The 19,984-nt window shown below is 36.6% G+C and overlaps 1 protein-coding gene across 3 annotated transcripts in view; it reads right to left on the bottom strand.

Annotated features, from left to right (window-relative positions):
- Positions 1 to 289: 289 nt before the first annotated feature.
- The window catches only part of PI4K2B (phosphatidylinositol 4-kinase type 2 beta), a 36,175-nt gene continuing 16,480 nt past the window's right edge, over positions 290 to 19,984 (bottom strand). For 2 of the 3 annotated variants that reach the window (XM_005897084.2, XM_070372224.1), the window contains 8 exons: positions 18,612 to 18,812; positions 17,107 to 17,238; positions 14,779 to 14,932; positions 12,880 to 12,941; positions 8,560 to 8,659; positions 5,102 to 5,235; positions 4,482 to 4,541; positions 290 to 2,732 (listed from right to left, as the gene is read on the bottom strand). In XM_005897084.2, coding sequence (XP_005897146.1) covers positions 2,559 to 2,732; positions 4,482 to 4,541; positions 5,102 to 5,235; positions 8,560 to 8,659; positions 12,880 to 12,941; positions 14,779 to 14,932; positions 17,107 to 17,238; positions 18,612 to 18,812 — 1,017 coding nt within the window. In that variant the 3' untranslated portion in view covers positions 290 to 2,558. The remainder of the gene's footprint in view (positions 2,733 to 4,481; positions 4,542 to 5,101; positions 5,236 to 8,559; positions 8,660 to 12,879; positions 12,942 to 14,778; positions 14,933 to 17,106; positions 17,239 to 18,611; positions 18,813 to 19,984) is intronic. The other variant, XM_070372226.1, reaches the window with a different exon arrangement.

The following is a 19,984-nucleotide window of genomic DNA, read 5'->3' as shown; positions in this document are numbered from 1 at the left end:
GCCAAAGGAGAAGATGGGAGACTGGTCAGTGGTGACCACTGGTGTGATGCAGTGAGTTTTATTGCCAGATATGGAGGTCACGTAACATCCTTGGCCGGACTCCGTCACATGACTCCAAACTAACCACAAGAAAGGACTGGAAACAAAACCACACCGAGAACCTCTTCCTCAACTCTGTACAGCTGCCCAAGCAATTTCGGGAAAGAAAGTGAACTATAAACAGTACCCATCTCTTTGTATATCTGTAAAACGATTTAAGATGTAATCTAATCAAAGAACTAGTCACCACTGTTTTTAATAAGGTTTTAATTCCATTAGTACAAAACTTAAAAAAAATTTGGGAATCAAGTCATTTTCAAGACTACAAAAAAACATGCCTCCATGTTTGCTGACAAATTTGGAGAATAAGGCAGCTTACATTTAAATAAAAATAAAAATGCCTCTAATTACAAAGATTCCAGTTAAATGTCTTTTGGAATGATAACATATTAAATTGTACTAACATATAAAGTAAGAAAATGGTGGTTTGGCATCATTCATAAACATAAACATATTCACATTCTAAATATTCAATATACATACTTCAGGAGAAATATAGAAATCAATCCGTTTTATTACCTTTAGTCTATAGGTTTAACACTACAAATATACTCACTGAAAAAAAATTAACGATATTTTTAAAAAAACGAAGTTTATGAAAATTTACAAAATACAACCAATGTATTCTGACTTGTAATCTTATCTTAAATATTTCAGCTTTATTTTTCTGACCTGGTCAGATCATTTAAAAATATTTTCACACTATTTAATTTTAGTAGTAGCAACTTACTAAGTTTATGTTATAAAAATTATCTTGCCAGTGGAATCTGTATTATAACAAGAGACTTATGGGTATAAAAAGTAAATCTCATAGCAGAAAAAAAATTAATATAGCAATTATCAAAATACTGAAAAAACTGTCTTATGAGGGCAGTATCCAGATCATAAAAACTTATTTCATTAAGAAAACATCTTCAAAAGGCACATTTTAATTACTGGTGTTTATTTAAAGATAGTAGCTTGAGTTTTGAATTTCCAGTCAGTTTTTCATTATCTCAATACGAGGATCATGGAGGGCTGGAGAAGGTAAGAGAACACAGGTTTCCAATGGACATCACCAGGACAGCAGTATTCTTACTCGTCACATCCACAAAGAACAAAAGAAAGATGTAGAGGAAGGGAGGACTTTTGTTCTAATTCAACCTTCAGGAAATACTTTTTACATAAAAATAACTTAGTTTAAAAGATTACAGGACAGAAAGCTTGAAAAACACAAGGCCAAGACCACAGACTGCCCAGTTTAGTCTGAGTGGTGATGTTACTTGTTTGGAGCCTAAGAAGAGAAAGAAGCTTCTGCTTGCTTCTCTGGGATCAAATCTTCATATGGAGCTCATCTCAATTTAAACTACTCAGTGAGTTAAAAGTACTACAAATTCCCAGCATGTCAGACATATTGGTGTTTAAAATAAAATAAAAATGATATTATGGTTATCTCTGTCATGTTCCCCTTTAATTGGGGCTGATATTCTAGAGTTGACTGTAATTATAACATCAGTAATTCAAGTACTCTACAAAACTACTATTATTTTTAAGAGGTTATGTCCTAGGACCTCAAAATGCCATCCAATATACAGTTTGAGTTATGTTTTACTTTTCACTGAAGATTAATACTAATTGAAGTACTAAATTGAACCAGTACTTGGAAGTACTAACTGATTAAGTACTGATCCCATGCAAGAAACAGAAGGGATTTTTTTAATGCTATTTTGGAATTTCAGAATACTGGGGATCCATCTTCATTTCATATTATTTCCCTCAAGTCTCAACTGAGTGTTTCCATTTTTCTTTTTAAAGGTGGGAGACATCATTAGATTTTTTTTTCCTCACTGTAAACAAAATAATTGACAAAAATATTCTGAAGTATGAAAAAAATGGTCATCAGTTACTTATACAAAATATAATTTTCTGGTCCCTAATAATGGTCACGTTAGGAGTATTTATTCAAGTTCTAAAATAGCAGCTTTTTAAATTAAGGCAACATTGCTTTATTCTTACCTATTTCTTATTAACTACTCTATTATAGCTCATAAGAGCACTTTTATCCTCAAAAGCTTTTTATAATGTAAGAAGAATTAACATGACCATTCTTGTCAATGTTTAAAAAGTATATAAAAAGTTACTGTATTCAAAGTCAACAAACACCTTATTTTTCTGTTTGGAATTCAAGAGTAATTATACTCATTTTAGAATGTGTAAACTATGAAATTACCTTAAACTAACATCAACAACATAAAATACAATTTTTCTACAAAAATATGATATAAGAAATATATCACTTCTTCCCTGAAATAGAAATTTAATATTTGGACAAAAAACTGTAAACTCTGATTACATTCAAAAGATAGCCTTTTAGAAACTTATATTATTTGAGGCTCTGGCAGCTGGAGCTCTTACCAGCAGATTTATGTGACAGTATGTTTTAACCACACAAGGCCAAACAGTTGTTTCTCTCACAGCTGCTACCAGGAGGAAAAAAATGGCTTCCTGCAGTGGACAGTCTGGGTGAATGAATTGCTGAGCTGGATGATCCGACCCTGCCCTCCACCCTGACTGCGCTCCACAACCACACAAGGCATCTGCACCAGCTGGACAGGAGTCTTCTTGTCTCTCAGTGCCTGAGTGAGGTTTAAGATCTGTGGAAGGAAGAAAGTTTTCATCAGCTGAGAAAAGGTAAAGGCCTCAGTTCACTGATATTATTTTAACTATTCATAACTACAGCTTTTATTTCATCCATTTATGCCCAACAGAGACGGTGATGAAGAGTACCTGCTATCAATACAAATATGTGGAGTTATGTATGCTTGTACATACACATCCATATATACAAACAAATGCACAAGATTAGAATTAAAAATTTTTTGCCAACCGACAACTCTGAAATATTCTAGAATGCATCTACATGCAGAAGAATTGAATCAGAAATGGAATAAAGTGAATGGTTCCACATACATACTGGTCAATGGTTCCATTGACACTGGTCCTAAACAGATACTGGTCTAAATAGTCTCGTTTTTACTAAATACTTGCCTTACCCACTCACTCAACAAATTTATTGCATGTTCACTGGGATTATTAATAGGACCTAGTATGAAGGCATTTCTTTTAAAATTTGACTAATAATGTTTATTAAGTTAAAACTTTTGAATTTTACATTAAATAGCAGTAGGGTCATGATCAATCTCAAGAAGAACATTCATTTCCTATTCTGCCTGTGCCTATCTGAAACACTGGACCTCAGAAATACTAATTTACTTGAAATATATTTTTGCACATTATTTGAAAAAAAAATGGCAGAAATGATGAACAACTACTCCAAGCCCTTCCATGTGGAATCTAAGGCCCTCCAAAATCTGACTCTCTAGCCTGCTTCTCCAACCATTTCACTTACTATTTAAAACTTATGACTCCAACAAAGCCCTGTATAAGCACAACAGTACACCAATAGGCATGCAAACTAATAACCTGTCCTCTTTCCTAGCCCCGGGCCTCATCAGAGCAAGGGCTCCAGGACAGAAGGAACTTGGTTTTACTCACTGCTTTCTCTCAATCACTAGAACAGTTTCTGGCACTGGTTCTGTCAATAAGCAATTGATGAATAAATACAATAGTTATTTAATTGTATCCATTTGTTAATGTTGCATAATAAATAGTGCAAAAATAGACTTGTCTTCTTGGTCACAGGTCTGCAGCAGCTACCTTAAATGAAATGCATCTTTTAGAAAGAAAAAATTAATTAGTAAGTCACTGAATGACCATGTTCGCACTATAGTTTATTTTTATTTCAAGTCTTTCTTTTGGAATCTAAATACTAGTAGTAGAGTAGAAGAAGCAGAGTCACCTGTAGGTCAGCCTAGCCTTCAGGTTCATACCAGAAGATGCAATTAATACCCTGTGTTTCTAATTAAAGGAGCTGAAAAGGAATGAGAGGATTGAGTTACAACTAGTACTTTTATGTCCCAAGTAGTGCTCGTCCTTGTTGACATGACTATTTACTGATTGCTCTAGCCAAACATGTTCTCTGAGGAAAATCATCCACAGGGAACAGAACTTGCTATTGAAATATTCAAGCAAGTGGATTTGAGAAGGAGCAAGATACTAATACTCAGGAAAACAGTTATTAAAGTGAGGACAAGAATTAGCAGTAGCAGGAAACTGACTAACCAAATAATACACAACAAAGTAAAAAAAAAAAAATCTAATATGGAAATATGGGAAAAAAAAGAGTAATGAAATCAACTTTATTTCTAATCATCTGAACTATTTTGGTTCAGAATAAAGGACAGTACTGAGAGTTGTCTCTGCGTCACAATGGAGGAAAAAAGTTGACTACTGTTTCAGAGAGAGCTATTTTCAATGAACAAGATCTTTAAAAAGTAACCTACCTGACCCCTCATCACAGACATCTGCTTTTCAAAAGTGGCTTTGTCAAAATTCCTGTCCATCTATCACAAACAGAAAAGGAAACATTATTATAAAAATCAAGCTCTTTGAAAAAAACACTTGAAAACAAATGAACTCAACTTAGCACAGGAGATCATTGCAAAGCATTCCTAACAGAAAAAGTTACACAAAAAGATTATTTTTACTTGATGCATTTTTGTGTACCTCTAGAATGACAATAAATACTCTTACACTCCAACTTGTTCCAGAAAGTATTTAAAATGACTTTCTAGCCAACAGCTTTAGGCTCTTTTTAAGAGAATTAAATAATAACAGATCACCAAACATTTCTTAAAATTCACAGAGTAATTTTGTAAAAGTTCAACTTTTGAAGAAAACAACTTCCCGAATTATAATGTAGTCGCATTTCAAAGAATACTCAAAGTTTAACTTCACAAATTTATGCTCCTATAAAGAAAAATGCTAACTCCTTTCTGTTATGTCAGGTTCTACTGCAAGCAGTGATATCAGAAGCAGTAAACTGCAAATTAGCTCTATTAGGAAAAACTCTTTTAAGATTTATTTCATTTTCTGAAATAGTTAAAACTAAAAATCTATTTACCTTAAAAAGTTCACAAAGATCTTCACATAAATCTTGCACAAAGTTCATGTCTGAAATATATGGCAGAACCAAGTTTTTTATTTCTTCAGAAAAAGGAACTTTTGCTTGAGGAAGCCAAGCCCAGTGAAATGGATCTAAAAAAAAAAGTATTCTTATCAGTGAGGGGAAATGGTTTATTTAGACTCACATTTATTCTGTATTTTTCTCTATAATTTCTGGGTTAACAAAAAGACAGGAGAAGTTATTGGATCACTTATTCTTTGCCATTTAAGTTATTCAAATTTCTAAGTTTAGATGGTTAATTCAGATGGTTTCCTTGGTGGCTCAGAAGGTAAAGAATCTGCCTGCAATGCGGGAGACCCAGATTTGATCCCTGGGTCAAAAAGACCCCCTGGAGAAGAGAATGGCAACCTACTCCAGTATTCTTGCCTGGAGAATTCCATGGACAGAGGAGTCTGGCAGGCTCCAGTCCATGCAGTCGCAAAAAGCTGGACAGGACTGAGCAACTAACACTTTCACTTTCAGATGGTAAAACACAGTAAGGTATTTACCTGAGCTGGTTAGGTTTCTGAGTTTTAAACAGGAAAATAGTAAGTTTTGATAATGAGTATATCTCCAACAGCCCTATATCATATCTGAATGTCTGGCTGCTGTGTTTGGAAATTGAGCGGTACCTATAATTTGTTCACAACCCCAGATATCATGGCTGAGGTCTCCCTGCAGTTTCAGCCACAAATGGTCAGGAACTGATGACTCATTGGTGTGTGTATATGTGTCTGTGCTTAAAATTTTAAATCACTCGTAGGTCAGTAGGTGGGCTTCCCTGATAGCTCAGTTGGTAAAGAATCCGCCTGCAATGCAGGAGACCCCAATTCGATTCCTGGGTTGGGAAGATCTGCTGGAGAAGGGATAGGCTACCCACTCCAGTATTCTTGGGCTTCCCTTGTGGCTCAGCTGGTAAAGAATCTGCCTGCAATGAGGGAGACCTGGGTTTGACCCCTGGGTTGGGAAGATCTCCTGGAAGAGGGAAAGGCTACACCCACTCTAGTATTCTTCTGGCCTGGAGAATTCCATGGACTGTATAGTCCATGGGGTGGCAAAGAGTCGGACACAACTGAGCAACTTTCACTTTCAGGTCATTAGGCAAGCCACTTTGAGAGAGCAAAGATTCATGATTTGGGGCTAACTCTAGTTCTCACCCAAGAAGACCATTAAATATACACAGTGCCAGGACTAGAAAGATTCGTAAAGTAGTGAGATAATCTAGATAAAGGGTGCATATTCAGTTTCTTACAAGAAAAGGTAAGGTTTATGACAGTATGATCCCGTACAGAACTATAGTTCATTCAAGGAGAATCTCTAGCTCTTACCACTCAGAAAGCCCCGAGGAAAAAAACTTTGCCTTTAGAGTCATTTCTTCTGAATTCTCCTTTATCTATCTCTTTGAATACTATGGAAAGTACAGTCCATTCCAAAGAAAGCCTTCCCCTGACCAATTATGTAAAAGAAAAGCTCTGATTCTCTGCCTGTCTCTAATTCCAATCCCTGCCCCTCAACTTCTTTTATCACCGTTCACACTCTCCCCTAAGGCCACCAGTCATCTCCTAAGGCTCTTTCCAAAAGTCCGTGTGCAGTCCTCATGCTACTTCGAGTGTCTTTGCAGCAAGCAGCACTGTTCTCTATTGTCTCCCTCTGTGAAATGCTCCCCTATGTGGTTTTTGGTGCTACCACTGTCCCAAACTTTACCTTCTGTCTTTTAAGCCGTTTCTCTTTTGCTGGCTTTTTTTCCCGGTTTCAACACCACCATTGCCAGACTCTACACTTCGTCTTTTCTCTCCTTCACTTACTAAACATTCATGAAATGTCTATTGAGTACCTACATATCTCACATTGCCCCAGTGATGGCATTTGTTCACCATGATTTTCCCAGGTGCAACACCACCATGGCTTCCACTTACCAAGGTGACAGTTTAAAAATGACATCCTCAATACCAGTATTCCAACCTAGGGATGAATCCAGATCTCCCGCATTGCAGACAGATTCTTTACTGACTGAGCTACCAGGGAAGCCCAAGAATACTGGAGTGGGAAGCCTATCCCTTCTCCAGGAGATCTTCCTGACCCAGGAATCAAACTGGAGTCTCCTGCATTGCAGGCAGATTCTTTACCAGCTGAGCTACCAGAGGAGCCCCACCAAACATTCATGAAATGTTTATTGAGTATCTATGTATCTCACATTGCCCTAGTGATGGCATTTGTTCACTATGGTTTTCCCAGGTGATAGCAACACCGCCATGGCTTCCACTTACCAAAGTAACAGTTTAAAAAAATTACATCCTCAATACCAATTACTCTTTCAAGTTCTAGATCCTTATTTTTTGGTGTTTGTGTTTGGTAAAATTTTCCAGGTGTATTGCAGGCATCTTAAACTTGACACCATTAAAAGGCAATTTATATATAGATTCCAAACCATTAGAGGTAAAAAAAAAAAAAGAACAAAGACACCTTAAGTCAGTTCAACCAAAGGTAGGAAAGGAAAAAAAGAAAAAAATTGAAATTCATGGTAAATAGGAAAAAAAAAGATGGTAGGAAAAGTTCAAACACATCAGGAGTTTATTGAGACAAATTACAGAGTTAAGTGTAGCTATTAAAAGGATCTCAGATTAGGCAAAAAATCTTCAGCTAGGAGCTATTTCTATGTCATGTACTTAAAACAAAATGATGGAACTTGAAAATAAAAGTATAGAATAATACAGGTAAATACTAGTAAAAAGAAATGAGGCATAGCAATATTACAACAGACAAAATAAGAAATGCGAAAAACACTGTGAGGGAGAAAGAGGGGTATTTTACACTAACAAAAAGAACAAGTCACCCCAGCAAGATAAAACACTGGGACTCTGAGTGTGAAATACAAAGCAAAAAGTGCATAGAAATACAAAAAGAAATTGACAAAATCGCAATCACAGTGAACTCTGTCTCTCAAAAATTAGCAGATTAAGCGGTTAAAAAATGGGTCAAGAATATGATTTGACTACTAAGTTTTCATTAGAAGACAGACTTGGTGCTCAACCACATTCTTCTCAAAAATAATCCTTTAAATTGGCCATAGATCAAGTTAGCAAAGAATGACTAACAAATTTCAAATTTGGAAAGCTATCCAATTTATTTTACAAGGCTAACACAAGCCAAGAAATCAAAATCAGACATAGTCACTCAAAAATAAGGAATGAACCATGGCAAGGCTCACAGAGTGTGTTACACATCTTTGCATCCCAAGTGCCTAGAACTGAGCCCAAATGACTGTAATAGACCCAGCTTTTCCTCTGCTATTTTGATATGCATAAATTTCATTCCCATCCTATTCTGAAAAAGGGGTCACACAGAGTCAGACACGACTGAAGTGACTTCGCAGCTTAGCAGCAGCAGAGATTCTATAAAAATTTCTAAATACTCACATGCTCTCCACTCATCAGGATGTTTAAAAGGAAAAGCTAGACCGTTATCAATTGCAGCTATTTTAATAAGTGTTTCTTTATCATCAGTCCATTTTGTATCCTAAAAGGGAGAAAATAATTGATAAAACAATTTACATGCATATTTCCAAAAGAAAAATGTATAATAATTATTGAGCTTTAAAGACATTTTATCTGAAGAGTCTATAAAAATAAAGTTACCAAAAAGTACCAATTTACCATTTAAGGGAAGACAGGGTCTTAAGAACCAGTAAAAACTTCATAATCACTACTTTTTAAATTTGCTGTTACAAAGTTATACAGTAATAGTTTCATTCTTTTCATCTTTGGGGAAGTAGGCTTGACATTATTAAGACTTCAGAATGTGTAGTTCTGTATAACAGGCTCTAGGTTCATCCACCTCACTGCAACTGACTCAAATCCGTTCCTTTTTATGCCAAGTAATATTCCATTGTATTACACACACCACATCTTCTTTATTGGCTCACCTGTTTATGGACATCTAGGTTGCTTCCATGTCCTGGCTATTGTTAAATAGTGCTGCAATGAACCCTGGGGAACATGTGTCTTTTAGAATTGTGGTTTTTCTCAGGGTATATGCCCAGCAGTGGGACAGCTGGGTTATATGGTAGTTTTGTATAGAGTGAGGTAAGTCAGAAAGAGAAAAACAAATATATTAACGCATATATATGAAATCTAGAAAAATGGTACTGATGAACCCATTTGCAGTGAGGAATGGAGATGCAGATGTAGAGAAAGGACTTATGGACACAGCTGGGTAAGGAAAGGGCGGGATGAACTGAGAAGGTAGCACTGACATGTATACACTATTATGTGTAAAATAGAAAACTAGAGGAAAGTTGCTATATAACACAGGAAGTCCAGCCTGGTGCTCTGTAATGACCTAGAGGTGAGATGCAGGGGAGGGGAGCGAGGCTCAAGAGGGAGAGGATATACGTATAATTATGATTGATTTGCGTTGTTGCATTGCAGAAACCAACACAACATTGTAAAGCAACATCCCTCCAACTAAAAATTTTTTTGAAAATAAATGTTATGACCATGTATACCAAAAAATGTTAATTATGTGATGGGACGGAGGTGTTAGCTAACCATACTGTGATGGTCATTTCACAATATATACTTATATCAAATCATCATATTATACACCTTAAAACGGCATGCATGTCAATAATACCTCAATAAAGTTGGGGAGAAAAATAAATAAAATGTGTAGTTCTGGATAATTTACTGTTAGACGTGTTGCTTAAATGGATGTGTGCGTGTTAGTTTCTCAGTTGTGTCTGACTCTGTGACCCCCATGGACTGTAACCTGCCAGGTTCCTTTGTCCATGGGATTCTCCAGACAAGAATACAGGAGTGGGTTGCCATTTCCTTCCCTAGGGGATCTTCCCTACCCAGGGATCAAACCTGGGTCTCCGGCATTGGCAGGCTGATTCCTTCCTGACTGAGCCACCAGGGCGTAAATGTATGGCATGTGCAAAATACTGGTATGTTTAAGATAATGATTTACCTTACTAAAATAAAGTCTTTCCTAGGGTCTCATAGAAATAATTAGTTCAAATACAAAATGTTTCTAAATAAAACTCTCCAACCACCATGGCTAAATGTAATAAGGTCCAGTAGAAGGAACCTCAAGATACTCTTGATTACAGAATGTAGGCCATTTCTAACTTCTTCATTCTCCTGTAATGGAAATGCAAGCCTCAGAAGCAAGAAAGTTTTCATGTTGAAGAGTACTTCTTATTATCTAAAAATAGACATTGTCATTATTAAGTGGTCTAGATTTTAAAAAGGTGAAAAAGATAATTTTTAAATTAAAAGTATTAGAGTGAAGGTACAGGTGATACATGCCAGAGTTGTTTCTGTTAGTTTATATCAAATGTCTTATCTCAATGAGAATGCACAAAATACTTCAGAGCAAAAGAATAAGGTTTTCAGCAAAATCCAGTTGCTTTAGATATACCAATAAAATATATCTAGAAACTATTATAAGCATGTATATTTTTATATATGTATTTTTAAACCCATTTCTGCTATAACTGTCATTTATTTTTATTTCTATTTTTTCTATTTACAACTTCATTGAGGTATAATTTACACACAATAAACTTTACACATTAAAGTGTACAAGTTGATAAGCACTGAAAGATATGAAACCACCCAGATGTTTCCCTGTGTCCTTTAGTAGCCTCCTCCCTCCCTCTATCCCACCCCAGGCAAGCATCGTCTGCTTTCTGTCCCTAGGGATTAGTTTACACTTTCTAGATCTTTATATAAAAGGAATCAGACAGTATCTTCCCTTTTGTTTAGCTTCTTTCACTCAGCAGGGTATTGAGATTCATCCACATTATTGCGTGTATCAAGTGTGTTCTTTCTTTATTGCTGAGTACTTTGAATATGTAATTTCAAAATTCTTTGATGAACTATGAAAACTACAAACTTTTTAAAGTGATGTAACAGCTTTAAATAATCAGAGTCAGTGCAGTTCAGTTCAGTCATTCAGTTGTGTCTGACTCTCTGCAATCCCATGGACTGCATGCAGCACGCCAGGCCTCCCTGTCCATCACCAACTCCCAGAGTTTACTCAAACTCGTGTCCACTGAGTTGGTGACGCCATCCAACCATCTCATCCTCTGTCGTCCCCTTCTCCTCCCATCTTCAATCTTTCTCAGCATCAGGGTCTTTTCAAATGAGTCAGCTCTGCAAATCAGGTGGCCAAAGTATTGGAGTTTCAGCTTTAGCATCAGTTCCTCCAAAGAACACCCAGGACTGATCTCCTTTAGGATGGACTGGTTGGATCTCCTTGCAGTCCAAGGGACTCTCAAGAGTCTTCTCCAACACCACAGTTCAAAAGCATCAATTCTTCAGTGCTCAGCTTTCTTTATACTCTAACTCTCACATCCATATATGACTACTGGAAAAACCATAGCTTTGACTAGATGGACCTTTATTGGCAAAGTAATGTCTCTGCTTTTTTTTTTTTTTTTGTAAATATTTTGATATTATTTAATATGTAACCCATATTAATGTCATTCATTTACAATTTCTCTAGCCATCTATGATACAGTTGACCCTCAAGGATAGACTGATGTTTCTCTTTGACTTTATTATGAAAAATGTACAGTATATAATTAACCATATACTCACCACCTAGATATGCTGTTTAGGTTGGTCATAACTTATCTTCCAAGGAGCAAGTGTCTTTTAATTTCATGGCTGCAGTCACTATCTGCAGTGATTTTGGAGCCCCCCAAAATAAAGTCTGACACTGTTTCCCTTGTTTCCCCATCTATTTGCCATGAAGTGATGGGACCGGATGCCATGATCTTAGTTTTCTGCATGTTGAGCTTTAAGCCAACTTTTTCACTCTCTTCTTTCACTTTCATCAAGAAGCTCTTTAGTTCTTCTTCATTTTCTGCCATAAAGGTGGTGTCATCTGCATATCTGAGGTTATTGATATTTCTCCCGGCAATCTTGATTCCAGCTTGTGCTTCTTCCAGCCCAGTGTTTCTCATGATACACTCTGCATATAAGTTAAATAAGCAGGGTGACAATATGTAGCCTTGACGTACTCCTTTCCCGATTTGGAACCAGTCTGTTGTTTCATGTCCAGTTCTATCTGTTGCTTCCTGACCTGCGTACAGATTTCTCAAGAGCCAGGTCAGGTGGTCTGGTATTCTCATCTCTTTCAGAATTTTCTACAGTTTGCTGTGATCCACACAGTCAAAGGCTTTGGCATAGTCAATAAAGCAGAAGTAGATGTATTTCTGGAGCTCTCTTGCTTTTTTGATGATTCAGTGGATGTTGGCAATTTGATCGCTGCTTCCTCTGCCTTTTCTAAATCCAGCTTGAACATATGGAAGTTCAAAGTTCATGTACTGTTGAGGCCTGGCTTGGGGAATTTTGAGCATTACTTTACTAGAGTGTGAGATGAGTGCAACTGTGTGGTAGTTTGATCATTCTTTGGCATTGCCTTTCTTTGGGACTGGAATGAAAACTGACCTTTTCCAGTAAAAAGAATATCAGTACTGAGCTGATGTTATTCTTCTATATTAATACAACATACAAAATAAAATTGCACAGAGATTTCAAAAACAGAACAAAAAATGCAACATAAGCAGGCAAAGGAAAGAAATAAGATGATAAAAACAGAAAAAGGAGATAAAAACCAAGGATCAAGGTGAAGGAAATGAGGAAGTGATGAAGAATAACTTCAAGGAATTTTTAATAGACACTAATAGTGTGTTCATATATGCATATATATTAAAATTCCCTCACCGTAATTTCATCTTCATGTGTCTGCTTTTCACATCTGATTAACCAGTTATCATTTCCCCTGTCTTTCAAAACAAATGAAAAATCTATTACTTCATTTTTTATAGATATCATAGCTTAATATCAAGCAGAAAAATCTTGTCACCTCTTTGATTTTGAGACCTTCATTTGTTATCTGTAGCATATTAACACATTAAAGGCTTCAATTTAATACATACAAACTAAAAATACTCATAAATGTTAGTTAACATTTATTGTTTACTCTGTGCCAGACATTGTTAAGTGCTTAACATGTATTAACTCATCAAATTCTTACAAAAACTCTGTGAAGTAGGTACAATTACTGTCAAGAACTTTTAAGTCAGCATTATTAGAAAGGATAATTTCTCTTCACCTTAGGGAGAAGAACTATCTACCCCCGTTTCCAAGCAAATTTCTGGATGGGCTCTTACCTAATGTCACAACAAGAGGACTCTAGACACAAATTTTTAAAAAAACTGGAATAGAGTTGATTTATTGAATACAACATTGTGTTAGTTTCAGGTGTACAGCAAAGTGATTCAGGTAAATATACAATTTATCAGATTATTTTCCATTATAGTTATTACAAGATATTGAATATAATTTCCTATGCTATACCATCTCCTTGTTGCTTATTTACATATAGCAGTTTGTACCTGTTAATCCCATACTCCTAATTTGCCCCTCCTTCCTTCCTTCTCCCCTTGGGTAACTGCAAGTTTCTTTCCTACGGCTGCAAGTCTGTTTCTGTTTTGTGTGCAGATTCATTGGTATTACTTTAGATTACACATATAATTGACCGTATAATTTTTGTCTTTCTCAGACTGATTTACTTCTCTAACATTTTCTAGGTCCATCCACATTGCTGCAAATGGCAATATTTCATTCTTTTTTGTGATTGAGTACTATATTCCATTGGACGCTACACTAATTTTACCATTAATTTAAGACCACATGATTTCAAGAGGTGAATGTAAAAAGGTATATAATGTTTTTTCAGAAACTAGTATAAATGAGCAAAAATTCTGAACTAGAGTTTTCAAGCTTCAGAGTACATCAGAATTACCTGGTGGGTGGTACTTTGGTCGCTTCAGCCATGTCCAACTCTCTGTGACCCTATGAACTGTAGCCTGCCAGGCTCCTCTGTCCATAGGATCTTCCAGGCAAGAATACTGGAGTGGGTTGCCATTTCCTTCTCCAGGGGATCTTCCTGACTCAGACTGAACCTGGGTCTCCTGCACTGCGGGCAGATTCTTCACTGACTGAGCTACCAGGGAAGCCCCATAAGACCTGTTAAAACACTAACTGCTGGATCTACATTCAGTAGACTGGGATGGGTTCCCAGAAGATGCATTTGGGCCCACATAACACTGATCCTAAAACAGACCAGGGAACCACATTTGGGAATCACTGCTTCAAGTTATCAACAACGTCACTGCTCCCTGCCAGCACAGAAAAAATTAAGAGTCTGTTGTATTTACAGACTGTACCAACAGTCATCTAATGTCAAAATAAGCATCTAAAACAACTTACACAATCAAGTTTTAATTATTCATATTATGCAGATAACATCTCCAATTTCCAGCAGGCTTTGTACTGCTGCCAAGCAACTCCACCTGAGGGACAGGTACTCACCACTATCACTGGGGCAGGAGTCCGCCCTGAGTCAGAATCTCCAGTATGAGGTTAATTCTGCCTGGGAGAGTCAGCACTACATTTCTGCTTTCCAAGGCAGGCAAAGAAAAAAGACTTTGCCTTTTTCAAAAAGTAGCCTTAAGACTACTGCAGCAAAACTTTACATCTTTGACTTGGATAAACAAGAGTTGAATACAGTTTGAAAGTTAAGAAGATGTGAGTAAACAAATGAGAGAACTTCAATACCTGTATTTCTGATGATGTAATCCAAAACAACTAATCTTTCAAACTGTGACTGAAACTGTTTTCTAATATTCTCAGGCAAAGGGTCAGCTTCAAATTTCCTAAGCCAATATTCAGCCTCCTTGTAACCTTCAACAAATAACTGAAAGGAACCAATCTATAATTTTAAGAATTATAGTTAGAAAAGAAAATACAAGAACAAAGGAATTACTTTTAAAATTTCTCAGCAGTACGGTCATAAAATACTTTATATAAACACAATAAGAAAAACTGAAATTAACACTAATTTACATAAGCCACATTTATCAAGAAAACTATTCTTATACATTAATTTAAAATAATCACATAAAGAATACATAGCAAATAAAGAATGATCAATCCTAGACTTTTAAGGAGCATAGAAGCTATTTTAGGATAATTGAAAAATAAAATACACACATGTACCCAAGGTAATATTCTCAACGAGAATGCTATTTTCTAAAAATATTTATTAAAATGAATTCAATTATGAAGAGCAAACCTGTACCTCTCTTGGCTATTTAATAATAATGTAATTTTATCTTACTGGAAAAATACATTAAAATTCTTTTTACAAGAGAAAATAACCTTATTTTTTAAAATGAATGAATTATTTGACTATGCAGCTTAAAGATCCTATAATAAATTTTAAATAATTAATCATAACCTCTACAGTGGTTTTTAAAAAAGTCCTTTCCTTGAAGATATGTCATAATTATAAGGTTTCGTATCACTAAAATTACGAGCTGTTAACATTAAACAATTTTTTTAAAGAAGGAAATACAAATTTAAAAGCATAGAACACATAGATAATGGTAACCTAGCTGGCCTCCTTTGCCCATGGGATTCTCCAGGCAAGAATACTGGAGTGGGTTGCCATCTCCTCCTCCAGGGCATCTTCCCTACTGAGGGATCGAACCCAGGCCTCCCGCCTTGCAGGCAGGTTCTTTACTGCCTGAGCCATCAGGGAAGCTGGCTTCATAAATACAAGCAAATCACTACAAAGAAAATCTATCTCAGGAATTCCCTGGCAGTCCAGTGGTTAGGACTACATGCTTTCACCGCTGAGGGGCTGGGGGTTCGATCCCTGGTTGGGGAATTAAAATCCTACAAGCTGGATGGTGATGCCAACAATAAACATCTCTTACCACTTTATGTGACTTGTTGCCAGCATGAAATTTTAATGATTTCCTAAATGTTTTCTCTAAAGCACTCATAATGAGGTGTTAGTAGTCATAAATAGGGAAATTATTTCAGCATATGCAAGGAGTAACAAGCCTTGTTAATGTTTTCAAAATTTCCTGCTTACTTGGAGTACAATAATAAAGACAAGTTAACCATGTAGTTCTTACTCTAATTCTTTTATATAAATAAATGCATAGCAACAACAAGACAAAAAAATTGCAGATTAAATATATTAAAAAAAATAATAAAAAGTCTAGTGCTTTTTTTAGAATGCTCTTCCCATAACCTTCACTACCCTTGCTGAGCTAGTTGCTAATCATCCCTTAGGTTTATTTAAAACCTATGATAAGGAAAAAACAAAATTTAATATGTAGTGAGTAAACCTGGTTACTACCATTTACTATGTGCCAAGGACTATACCAAGTACCTGAAATAAACTTTATCACTTTATTCTCACAACCCTAGTAGTTTCTGTCATCCTCGATTTATAGAAACTGGAGCTTGGAATTTAAGAGACTCGCCCAAGGTCTCAGAGCTAACTGGTGAAGAGGCTTGGAGTACAGTCTGGGTCTAATTCTAGGCCTATACTTTCAGCTGTAACTTTATAAAGCCTTAGGTGCAATCTCCTCTTGGAAATTCTCCAGCTCTCCAAACTGGATTAAATATCCCTCCTCTACTCACTCTAAGCTCTCTGCACTTAATCATCATTAACAGCTTTATTATATTGTGTTGAGACTGCTTGTTACTACAAGCCCTTGAAGATGAGAAAACCGTTTTTACTAATATATCCACAGCCGACAGCACAGAGCCTACAGAGCTCTGGTGATATGTGATGAAGTTTGTTGAAGTTTGTGTGTGCTTCGCTGTGTCTGACTCTTTGTGATCCCATGGACTGTAGTCTGCCAGGCTCCTCTGTCCATGGGATTCTCCAGGCAAGAATACTGGAGTGGGTTGCCATTTCCTTCTCCAGGGGATCTTCCTGACCCAAGGATTGAACCCGTGTCTCTTGGACTTCCTGCACTGGCAGGCAGATTCTTTACTGTGCCATCTGGGAAGCCCAATATATGATGAATTGCCCGCCCTCCGTTGCGCCCCCCACCCTTCCCAAAGCTCATCACAGTAACTTACCTTAGGAGGAAGTCCTATCCGATGAAATTTTCTACCTACTTTTGGCACTTTTTCTAAAGCATACTTTTTGCCTCTAGATTTTGCACGGTCAATTGCACTGTAGTTAAACGTCTCACTGACAAGCCAAACCACCTAGAAATGTACAGTTTAGAGAAATGGCTATTAGAATTTGCATTGTAGTATGTCTATTCACATACACCATGGAACTCACACTAATGCTACAAATGAGTGAAGTTTAATGCTATACTAAATGCCCCTGAGAATCTAAAACAGAAAAGCTAAGAGACTTTGCAAAGTTAGTTAAATGGCACATATGTATTTCTTTCTGAGAGAGGCAGCCTAAAATTGGCCAGTGGAAGAAAGAAGTATGTAGAATTAGGAAGGAAGATTTAGAGAAATTTAAGTAAAAATGTATAAAGGCCAAAGAGACAAAGACAGGAATCTTCTGAGTATGTTAGTTATCTCTACCTTCAACAGAATTTCTAGATCACTGATTTTTTTCAGCTTTCTAAATGCTGGTTCTTTCTCTTCTTTTTGTCAGCATCATCTCAGCTCACGTGAGAAAGAGATATTCCCTTGGATATTCTGTGCGTCTACACTCATTGGAAAAGATCCTGATGCTGGGAAAGATTGAAGGCAGTAGAAGAAGGCGACAACAGAGGATAGATGGTTGGATGGCATCACTGACTCGATGGACATGAGTTTGAGCAAGCTCCAGGAGTCGGTGATGCACAGGGAGGCCTGGCATGCTGGAGTCCATGGGGTCACAAACAGTCAGACACGACTGAGTGACTGAACCAACTGACTGACACCAGAATCAATTTACTAGTCATATGTGACTCTGGATTACCAACCACGATTTTAGATTCTGTATACTATAAGTCACTACAGATGGTGACTGCAGCCATGAAATTAAAAGACGCTTACTCCTTGGAAGGAAAGTTATGACCAACCTAGATAGCATATTCAAAAGCAGAGACATTACTTTGCCAACAAAGGTCTCTCTAGTCAAGGCTATGGTTTTTCCTGTGGTCATGTGTGGATGTGAGAGTTGGACTGTGAAGAAGGCTGAGCGCCGAAGAATTGATGCTTTTGAACTGTGGTGTTGGAGAAGACTCTTGAGAGTCCCTTGGACTGCAAGGAGATCCAACCAGTCCATTCTGAAGGAGATCAGCCCTGGGATTTCTTTGGAAGGAATGATGCTAAAGCTGAAACTCCAGTACTTTGGCCACCTCATGCGAAGAGTTGACTCATTGGAAAAGACTCTGATGCTGGGAGGGATTGGGGGCAAGAGGAGAAGGGGACGACAGAGGATGAGATGGCTGGATGGCATCACTGACTTGATGGACGTGAGTCTCAGTGAACTCCAGGAGTTGGTGATGGACAGGGAGGCCTGGCATGCTGCGATTCATGGGGTCGCAAAGAGTCGGACACGACTGAGCGACTGATCTGATCTGATCTGATCTGATACCAGAAGTACATGATAGAAAGAATGTCTCCTTTACCCTTGTTTTTGGTACAATGCCCAGATGAAGCTTTTCATCCACAAGGTAGGCACCAGCTTCGGAAAGGTATCCCTGGTTAGGAAGCAGGCAGCCCCTGCCAAAGCAGCAAGGGCAGCAGACCTTGTGAACGTATTTGGTCCATTTCGGATTCAGGTGACCGTAAGGCTCTTCTGATTTGGGTTTAAACACACCAATAATTTTCTATATAGGAAGAAAGTAAACACTTTGTTAGACTTTTAACATAGGGAGATGATAATCCATAACATACATTCTGGTCTTTTTCTACTCTTCCCACCACAGATTTGGGCATAACCCTTAATAATTAAGAGTTTTAATTCCAGTCACAGTTTTACAAGCATTCTTATTCAACAATCTAAAATCAATAATCTTTTGAGATAGTGGTTTTCAAACTGTGCTCTGAGAAACCCTAGAGAAGGTGAGAGGAGAGGGCTCTGAGACCCCATCCTCTGGTTTCACCCATTTTACATAATGGATGCCCTAGTTAAAAAAGAGTTCTGCTGATTTTATTATTTATTTATTTTTTTGCTGATTTTAAAATGTTTGAAAATCAGTGACCTAGGTCAAACAGTGTTATTATTCAATATCTATTAAATATTCAAATTTTATGCTTATTAATTATCTACTTTCCCAGTAGGTGTGCATTCTAAAAGGGCAGGGACTTTCTCTGTGAGGGCTGTATTACCAGTACTCAGAACAGTACCTGGCATATAGTAGGCATTCAAGCGTTTGTTAAATGAATAAATCCAATGACAAAAAGCCATCTCTAAGATACAAAGGAAATGATAGGCTATAGTGACATCTATGCTGCCAGATTCTCCTACTTTTTTCAATTTTTTTTATGAACCAATTTTGAATAAATTCTCTCCTCTTAAAAAAACTGCTTATGGATGTCTAAAAGTCTTTCCCCATCAAGCATATATATCCTGTTAGAACTGTCTTTATTATTGGTCTGATAAAATATATTCATATTAAGTTTAGAAGCTGAATTATCCTTAGATAAGAAATAAAAAATCTTATTATAAGTATATAATTGTTTTATAATGCAGTAAAGTCTCAGTCACTAATAAAGAAGTCAACAAGAACAAATCAAGAAATCAAGCTTGGAATAAAGATTGAGACATTGACACTACTACTACATATATATATATATATATATATAAAAATCTCAAAAAGACTGTTATAAAAAATTTAACTTCAGTCTTTGAAAAAACATTTGGGTAGAATTATAATCTGTTTCTCCTCCTGAAAAAAGAACTGCTGGCTACGCATCATTCAGAAAGCTTTTAGAAATGATAATACAGATTTTTGAAAAATTCTAAACTGAGTTGAACAAAGTCCATATCAGGTTCTCT

Source organism: Bos mutus, chromosome 6, assembly GCF_027580195.1.
Source record: "Bos mutus isolate GX-2022 chromosome 6, NWIPB_WYAK_1.1, whole genome shotgun sequence".
NCBI lineage: Eukaryota > Metazoa > Chordata > Mammalia > Artiodactyla > Bovidae > Bos > Bos mutus.
The sequence above is the reverse complement of the archived record's forward strand: the minus strand, read 5'-3'. Positions and strand labels throughout refer to the sequence as shown.